Source organism: Penaeus chinensis, chromosome 16 (genome assembly GCF_019202785.1).
Source record: "Penaeus chinensis breed Huanghai No. 1 chromosome 16, ASM1920278v2, whole genome shotgun sequence".
NCBI classification, from domain to species: Eukaryota; Metazoa; Arthropoda; class Malacostraca; order Decapoda; family Penaeidae; genus Penaeus; species Penaeus chinensis.
This window is the reverse complement of record NC_061834.1, coordinates 36106125-36116124: the sequence shown is the minus strand read 5'-3', so window position 1 is coordinate 36116124 and position 10000 is coordinate 36106125. Positions and strand designations below refer to the sequence as shown.

At 36.1% G+C, this 10000-nt stretch overlaps 1 protein-coding gene across 13 annotated transcripts in view; it reads right to left on the bottom strand.

Annotated features, from left to right (window-relative positions):
• Positions 1-6550: 6550 nt before the first annotated feature.
• Positions 6551-10000, bottom strand: part of LOC125033436 — an 87958-nt gene continuing 84508 nt past the window's right edge. For all 13 annotated transcript variants that reach the window (XM_047624939.1, XM_047624937.1, XM_047624931.1 and 10 more), the window contains 3 exons: positions 8189-8419; positions 7452-7734; positions 6551-7032 (listed from right to left, as the gene is read on the bottom strand). In XM_047624939.1, the coding sequence (XP_047480895.1) occupies positions 6806-7032; positions 7452-7734; positions 8189-8419 (741 nt within the window). In that variant the 3' untranslated portion in view covers positions 6551-6805. The remainder of the gene's footprint in view (positions 7033-7451; positions 7735-8188; positions 8420-10000) is intronic.

Sequence of the window (10000 nt, the reverse complement as noted above, 5' to 3'; positions counted from 1 at the left end):
ATTGTTCTGCTTTACATGACAGGTGTTTTGCAAATAGTACTTTAATGAGGTAAGACATTAAGAAGAGCTGTTTTTTCTTTATGAAGATAAGCAGATCTGGAATTTAACCCAAATTCCCCATGAAAATGTTGTGTTCAGTCTAGTACAGTTTTTTAAAATGTATCTGCAGATATATAGCTCTGCAAGTGCTTAGCCACAAAGGAGTTGATTAGTAGACCATGTGACCTCACCTGATTCACCTTTTCTTGAGTTTGCTTGAGTTACTAATGCTGTCAGTATCAATGCTATTATTTTTATTACAGAGTTTATAATTATTATAGTGTTATTGACATTACTGACAGCAATATAAAATATCAGAAAAAAAAAAAAAATCAATAAAGTAAACTCATAGTGGACATGACATGTATGGTACATGCCATCCCTGGCAGCTTGGGATTAACTTTTTTATCTATTTACCATTTATTGACTACTCCAAAGATTAAGTTATGTAGTAGATAAAATATGGTATTCTGCAGATTTTATTCAGTTGAAAAATACTTAATACCTTGCATCTTGACCTCAAATTGCACGTCTCACAACATACATCTCTACACCCAAATGACTGGCAGAAATCTTTGACATGTTTTGAAAGCAGGATCTCTCCTAGGTATAGCATGTACTGTGTAATGTATAAGCATGTGGCCAATTACTGTAAATAAGAAGCAGCCTTGGTATTCACATGTACTTTACTCTCATTAACACTCACTAATCATTCCATTGTCAAAGGCTATTGTTATGTAGTATATATAAGGATTTATTTCTGTTAAATGAAAATGTGTGGTTTGTATCTAATCCATTACTGAATCAAAAGTCTTTATGCTATACTCAGTGAGAGAAAGCACATGAAGAAACAGGAAACTTTAGCAGGAGTTCAGTTACAGTAATGCTGAGCAGCTTTACAACAGAAATGCAAATATTAAACAAATCCAGAGCAATGAACCATAATCATGTAAACAAATGTAGAAAAGGTATGAATGAAAATGAATATCTTCACAATACAAGACATGTATCTGACCAGTTTTGATTATATTTTCATCGGAAATACATGTATCTCTGACAAAGATATAATGGAAACCAGTCAAATACACCAGTGAAGATATTCATTCTCATTCATACCTTTTCTAAAATCCAGAGCACCCAGGCAGCAAGCTCTAATGTTGTGGTTTATAGTGGTCTATGCATGTATCAGGTAAAAGAATGGGAGAGCTTAAAAAAACAGGTGGGTTATATCCCAGTTTAACTAGAATAAAGAAAGTAATTCAGAGAAGAAAATCATATAAAATTAAAGAAATCTTTAAACTAAAAGGGTGTAATTTTTCTTTTATCATATTGCAGTAATAAAAAACTAAGTAATTAATATAAATATTAAGAAAGGGGAAAAACAGTCACATTCAAGAAGAATCATTTAATATCATGTGAGACAAATGTTCAAACTGGCTTTTCATTGCATTTTAGAACATTTGTTAGATGATATGAGAAAGTACATGATGAAGATGGATGTGTGTTCATATATGTAAATATATAAATATATACAAATATGTATATTATATATTATATATATAATATATATATACATATACACATACATATGTGTATATATATATATATATATATATATATATATATATATATATATACATATACATATACATATATATATACATACATATATATATATATATATATATATATATATATATATATATAAAACATCTCAGATAATTATGAAATATTATTGAAATCAGTGTTAGTAAATGGGAAAAATGAAACATTTCACTCTAATAAAGTTGCATAATGACTGATATATTAAATCTTTGACTTATCTTTGAACTGAGCTACCTGGCTATGAACAAAGTGGTGGAACTTGTGAAAATGCATTATCTACAGGTAGTTCCATCCACTGGAAAAAATAAACAGTCCTGAACAACACTATGATTGCATTCAGAATAATGTTGAAATAGTAATACTAAAATAGGAACTAGTACACTGCCTGTCTACACTTAACAAGAAAAGATATGCCATGAATGTATTGCTATTAAATCTGTAAATGGTACGATTTAGCTTACAAATACACCAACATTGTTAATAATTAAAGAGATTTATCCATTTCATAAGCACATTTCTGAGCAAGAATGCCTTAATACGAAGACTGTTAGTCGAACATCAGTTATACCAATCATTTTCTGTGTCAGAAATTTGTACTAATGTAGGAGGACAGGTATCTTATGTTTGTATGATTAAGCCAAAATGCCGTGTTATGGCTAATTCGTCATTAATCCTAGCAAATCAGCTGCAACTTACAAAAAAGTAGAAAGATTATCCTTGAACTTGACTGAGTGAGATAAGAGAAAGAAATTAATGGAGACTGGTATAATATGCTGTATGCACTTCTCATGCCTAAAATTCAGGCCCAATGCTTCAGTCAGTACAGTTGATAATACATACAGAGAACTAAAGATAAACCTGAAACAAATATATATTTTTTTGTGTGTTTCTAATATACACTTGGAAAAAAACATAACAAAAAACAATAAGGCCTTTCATATATATATAGATAAACGTAATATGCCTACATACAAAATAAGGAAAATGTCTAAATGATATATTTCTTAATTCAACACTATACCATAATTATAAGACAATTTAATGTGATGCTCTAAGTCATCTGAACATTTGATTGTCTATAACTGACTTGTGCTCCTTGCAGTGTTAAATATCACATGTATCACAGAGCCTCACTTCTCCATATTGTTATTTAGTACTTTAAGGAAGTCATCACAGTTAGAGACTATGTTAACCTTCTAAAGTTGTCATCACAGTAAATAACTTTGCTGAAGCCACTGATGTGTACTTCAGCATGATTTCTCTTAGTGGGCCTGTGACATAGTCATGGGCAGTGTTAAAGATCCTGGAATGCAGCCATAACAATACTTCAACAATATACGATAATAGGGATTGCTCTATTATATCCAAACATGCATGGATACTAGTGAATCATGAATAACAGTAACAGACCTATACAATAAAGTTATATACAGTATTTAAATACAGGTATCGGAGGTTCAGTACTCAACCTTTCGCATTCCTGTCCTTTTACTGGGAACTCATGCCAAAACAAACAATATCTAATGTTTTATTTACAGCCAATTATTACTCCAGATTCTGTTAGCTTTGTAAAGACAATCATAATATTTCACCTATAGTAAAAACACTGCATCAGTGCATTTCAAATTATTTTCCAAGCCTACCTTGGGCTCTCAGACACTTAATAGGTGATTTTCAAAATGTCAAAAATGTAAAGTAGTGATATGCTAATGGAATACAAACATGCATTAAGTGAGCATAGATAGATGCAAATGTATTGCATGCATTCACAGTCTTTACCTGTCTGTCTATCTGTCTGTCTAACTATGTCTGTCAGTCTAACAATGTCTGTCAGTCTGTCTGTCTCTTTCTCTCTCTCACTCTCCATGACACCTTTTCATGTCCGTATCTTCACCACTACATATCTTTATTTTTTATGCACAAGAATGAAGTGAGTAATATGGAAGCATAATAGATATAATAATTTGTCTTTCTTCAATTCATTATCCATATTCATCCAAAAATAGCCGCATAATCTGCCTGCTTTTATAAAAGTGCTGTTTAAGTAACAGTATACGGGCTTGTTACATATTTTTCCCATTTATTTATCTTACGCAGTTCTTCTAGACATTAAGGACTAAAATCAGAATTTAATAATATATTCCATGGAGTGTAATGAAGTATCTTCAAAGGAATTAAACAGCTAAAGTTAATATCTTAAACACATTTAGGTTAGAGGACTTATATTCTCTTTCCCATCAAATATACTTAATAACAACATAAGCTAAAAATATAATGCTGTTGCAATCACTATATCTTAGTTTTTTTTTTATATCAATATCCAAAATCACTATAAGGTACTGATTATTCTCTTAGTTGTAATTCCTATACTCAAAATATAAAGACTGATCACCAAGTTTTATTCAAGTTGTCTACAGGAGTAATCCCTTAATTTAGTGAACCTTCTCAAACAGCAGACTGTGAGCAGTGTTGTTAACAAACTAAGACAGGTCTCCTCTATCACCTTCATTGTGCTACATAATATAATCAAAACTGCATGCACAGACTTTGTAAATACACCCCCACTCACATACATTCATTCAGGCTCATTTCACTGTGAACTCACACAATATTTCTGCCTTGTTTTTAGGGTATGTTGCAAATACTGTGCTGATTATGCAGTATATAGTTATGTATAGTGATGAGTGTTGTTATCTAGCAACACATTGATTGCTTAGAAACTTCCAACTCTACATACTAGCTAGGACCATAAACATACCAATAATATTCATTCTTATGGGGTATTTTATTCAGTGTTTGTATTTCGAATGGGAATGCATCTGATATGAAAAGCAGGATACAGCTATATCTCCTTCTCTGTTACGGTCTTTTTAACATTGAATAATCATTACAAAGTACTCTTTGTTAATTTGGGAATTCACTAAAAGGTATATGAAACATAGGAAAAAAAGTTGAATCTTTTTAGGACAACTTCCTCACCAAAGTCCACTAAATTGTGGGATTACTTTCATAAGATATATTTAAAAATCTATATCTATTTATGTAGTTGTTCGCTCTACCTTTAATCTTTGTTCTACAACAAAAATCTATCCCTGCTCCACTTTTGAGAAATGTGGGGGAATCTAATACATACTGAACACTTGAGTCTCTCGGACAGACCTTGAATAGCATGACCAAATTGTCAGTCATGCTCAAGAGAGATGGAAGGATATTTCTCCTCTATAGTGATGTGTTATCCAACATGAGTCCTTAAGTGTGGGTTTTGCATCCATTATCATTATAAGATTTAAGGATAAGAATGTTAGAAGGGAATTATGCAGGGGGGAATATAATAATGACTGTTGGTCTAGTCTAGGCGGATCCTGCTGTTAAGATAAGTAATACTGTAGTGAATGTTAAATATACTGGAAATCAAGATTTGAATATGGATGGTATATATCTCTACTACTGTAAATAACTATTTGTTTCCTAGAGCACTAGATCTCTCATCCGTATGATTAGGTAACATGACCAGCTGGTACATTCAGTGTCATGAAATGCAGTGCACTAAGATACAAATACAGCTTAGTACAGATGTCTCAACATTGTCATAGTATTGCATGCTTTAATATGGCCAATAAGTCCACATCATAGACAAGGCTGATTATATATGTGTTAAATGGTGTTAGACTAATTTTCAAGATACATATAGTTCACAAACCTAATTTACATGAACTTGTCTTTGTTATTGTAATTCATGATTTTGGTAAAAACTAAAGACAATAATAGTAGATATAAACAACTTCCCATTATATTCAATTAAACGTAATGTAAATGCAAAATAGATTTTCAAAAGAGTTCCACAAAACAAATGTCTTCCCTTCTGGGTTTGGATTCTGGCTTCCTTAGAATTTGTGTAGTCCTTTCAGATATAAAAATATAATAAATATAAAAATAAAATGTGTACATATATGTGTATATATACAGTGTGTGTGTGTATGTGTATGTGTGTGTGTGAGTGAGTGAGTGAGTGAGTGAGTGAGTGAGTGAGTGTGTGTGTGTGTGTGTGTGTGTGTGTGTGTGTGTGTGTGTGTGTGTGTGTGTGTGAGTGAGTGAGTGAGTGAGTGAGTGAGTGAGTGAGTGAGTGTGTGAGTGAGTGTGTGAGTGTGAGTGTGTGTGAGTGTGAGTGAGTGTGTGTGTGTGTGTGTGTGTGTGTGTGTGTGTGAGTGGGTGAGTGAGTGAGTGAGTGTGTGAGTGTGAGTGTGAGTGTGAGTGTGAGTGTGTGTGAGTGTGAGTGTGTGTGAGTGGGTGAGTGGGTGAGTGAGTGAGTGAGTGAGTGAGTGAGTGAGTGAGTGAGTGAGTGAGTGAGTGAGTGAGTGAGTGAGTGGGTGGGTGGGTGGGTGGGTGGGTGGGTGGGGGGGTGGGTGGGTGGGTGGGTGGGTGGGTGGGTGGGTGGGTGTGTGTGTGTGTGTGTGTATGTGTGTGTGTGCATGCATGTGAGTGAGTGAGTGAGTGAGTGAGTGAGTGAGTGAGTGAGTGAGTGAGTGTGTGTGTGTGTGTGTGTGAGTGTGTGTGTGTGTGTGTGTGTGTGTGTGTGTGTGTGTGTGTGTGTGTGTGAGTGAGTGAGTGAGTGAGTGAGTGAGTGAGTGAGTGAGTGAGTGGGTGGGTGAGTGAGTGAGTGAGTGAGTGAGTGAGTGAGTGAGTGAGTGAGTGAGTGGGTGGGTGGGTGGGTGGGTGGGTGGGTGGGTGGGTGGGTGGGTGGGTGGGTGGGTGGGTGGGTGGGTGGGCGGGTGAGTGAGTGAGTGAGTGAGTGAGTGAGTGAGTGAGTGAGTGAGTGATTGAGTGAGTGAATGAATGAATGTATGAATGAATGAATGAATGAATAAATGAATGAGTGGGTGGGTGGTTTAGTGAGTGAGTGAGTGAGTGAGTGAGTGAGTGAGTGAGTGAGTGAGTGAGTGAGTGAGTGAGTGAGTGAGTGAGTAAGTGAGTGAGTGTGTACTGTATTTATACGCCTCTATTTATACACACAGATATATACACATTCAGACTTCCTAATTTCTTTTCCTTAACATACTGCATCAGCAGAAAAAAGCCACAAGAAAAATAACGATGACTCCTTTTTTAACTGCCACACTCAATGCGTTTCCGACAGCTCTCCACCTCAAGCCAGGAGGAGCTACTAAACTTGTACAGGCGCTGGTTTCTTCTTAAAAGTGTGGTTAGGCGTTGAGGTGGGCGACACGTTTTTTGGAGTGTCTGCCGGGGAAGGGGTGCTGGAGGAACGATAGTTGCCCCTACAGCGTTGGATGAGGGGGATCAAGTTGAGTATCAGGCCGCAGTGGATGATGAAGATCCCTGATATCACGAAGGGCATGGTGTAGTCCCCTGTTGTGTCGGCTATGAAACCTGGAATATGCGGGAGAAGGCGAAATGGGTTAGCCATTAGTATAGGAATGTTTGGCTAATATAAAACTTTTTATTATGATCATTATTATCATTACTATTGTTGTTATCATCATTACTATCATTAGCAAAATTATTGATATTATTTTTACTATTATCATCATTCATGATTTGGTGTGTCTTTTAATCCATATGGCGAGAAGAAAGAAAATTATTTAAGGAGATCCTGCAAGCAAATTCAAGAGAGAATGTAAAACAAGAAATACACTGTTTTAACATCAAGATACAAAGAAACAAAGAAAAAGAAGAAAAAGATGGCAAAATCCGGAAAAACGAACAAAAATAACGGAAATAACCTCAAAGTGTTTAATCACAAAAAAGAGACCCACAGAAAAGAAGAAGAAAATGAAATAAAAACTCACCTACGAGAGGAGGCCCAATGAGGTTGGCTACACCCTGAATAAGCAACAGCAATCCGTAAGCTTTACTGAATGATTCCAGACTGATCAACTCCACTAGGATAACCGAGGTCAGAGCATAATTTGCGGAGATGAACAATCCAAACACTGCGGCTGCCACTGCCAGTATCCAGTAATCAGTGATGAATGGCATTATAATAACAGAAAGGCCGCAGATTACCATGGAGATATTGTAGATTAACATGGGTGACGACCACGGCTGATCGCCAACGTAGCCCATCACAACCTGGAAGGGATGGTGACGGGTTATTTCATTTCATGTTGGATTTTGGATTTCATGTGCTGCCTTCTGGTGGGAAATTTATGTGTTGTTCTTTGCACATGGTGATGAGTCAAATCTACTTCATTCTTTCTGAAATCTCACACACACACACACACACACACACACACACACACACACACACACACACACACACTCTCTCTCTCTCTCTCTCTCTCTCTCTCTCTCTCTCTCTCTCTCTCTCTCTCTCTCTCTCTCTCTCTCTCTCTCTCTCTCTCTCTCTCTCTCTCTCTCTCTCTCTCTCTCTCTCTCTCTCTCTCTCTCATTAACATCCTTTCTCAAGAGCCTGTAATAAGAATCACTCATTAACCACAAAGACATCACATATCAAAACCCACAAATATCCATCATATTGCTGAGCAGAAACGGTAATCAAAATAAACAGACATAAAAATCTCACCATTCCAACAGTGTTAAGAATTCCAATCGCAGAAATGAGGTTAGCACTGTCATCTGCTGACACTCCGACACCCTGAGCATAATCCATCAAATACATGTAAACTGTGTCGTAGAAAACATAGAGAACGAAGTTGGAAACAGCAAATATCAGATAGGCAGCATTCATGCAGTAGCTGTAGTCGACACAGGAGGTAATCATTTCCCCGAGGTCGTCAAAATAGGTCCAGACACTCTGTTGGGGAGCGAGAATCATATTGATTTAGTTACAATTTAAAATGTTTTCAATGTTTTTACTTTCTCTGGTAATATAATATTTTCAAAGAGATATGTTGTTCAAGTACACTACTGCAGGTATTTCACATAAATTTACCTCTTGCCATTTCACACATACATTAGTCTATATGGAACTGTAATTATCATATACCAATAAGTCTCTAACATTCTTAACAAAAGTAATATTTTTTACAGCTAATGTGATTCTATTCATATATATATCTTTAAAAAGTGAGGCACTGGCTACTGCCTTACTGCTATCAAAACTGCCTGCAAAAGGAAAAATATGTATATCACAATGAGGGAGATAGATAAATATATATAGAGAGAGAGGGAGAGACGAAGAGACAGTGGGGGAGAGAGGGAGAGAAGGAGGAAGGAGAGAGGAGAGGGAGAGGAGAGAGGGGGAGGGAGAGGGGGAGAGAGGGAGGGAGAGGGGGAGAGAGTGGGAGAACGAGGCAGAGAGATGGATGGACGGAGGGAGGGAGGGAGAGAGGGGGAGGGGGAGCGGGAGGGAGGGAGGGAGGGAGGGAGAGAGAGAGAGAGAGAGAGAGAGAGAGAGAGAGAGAGAGAGAGAGAGAGAGAGAGAGAGAGAGAGAGAGAGAGAGAGAGAGAATGAGAGAGAATGAGAGAGAAAGAGAGAGAGAGAGAAAGAGAGAGAGAGAGAAAGAGAGAGAGAGAGAAAGAGAGAGAGAGAGAGAGAAAGAGAGAGAGAGAGAGAGAGAGAGAGAGAGAGAGAGAGAGAGAGAGAGAGAGAGAGAGAGAGAGAGAGAGAGAGAGAGAGAGAGAGAGAGAAAGAGGCAGTGTCTGAAGAAAGAATCTAAGACAGACACTTTCAATGCTGTTAGCAGGCCATACAACCAATAAACTAATATTAAACATACTCACCTCTCTTTTATGTAAACACCAAACTGAACTTTCAACTAAACAAAGAACTAGGCATGAAAAGAGAACACAGTACTCCCATAACAACAGTAACTTCTGCCTAACTAGAAAACAAAACGAAAACAAAGAGAGGAGACGTAAATAGGGACGATTCCATCAATACAGTAATAATGTACAAAGAAGCAGAAGGAATATAGTCATACAATGAGACCTCTGTATAGCACCACACTTATTAATGAGCACATCCTCACTAAACTATTTGTTCATCTGAAACAAATAAAAAAAACAAAAACAAATATATAAAATAAAATAAAATTTAAGAGATGACAAAAAATTGCCAAGCTTGTTCAAAATAAAGAAAAATCTTTGTTCTTGTTATCTCTGGTATACTACCGATACGTTAATGATAATGATGGACATATTTGTGATTACGAATATCATTTTTTTCATCTAAATACAAGTATTGTGCAACAGTGTACTTAGTATTCATATCATGATGAACATCATTATTATCATTATTACCATTATTTACATTACCAATACTGTTACTATCATTATTGTTATCATCATCCTCATCCTTATTATTATTCTTACTACTATTATTACATCCAGAATTATCATTATCATTATCATCATTACCACTATTATTCATATC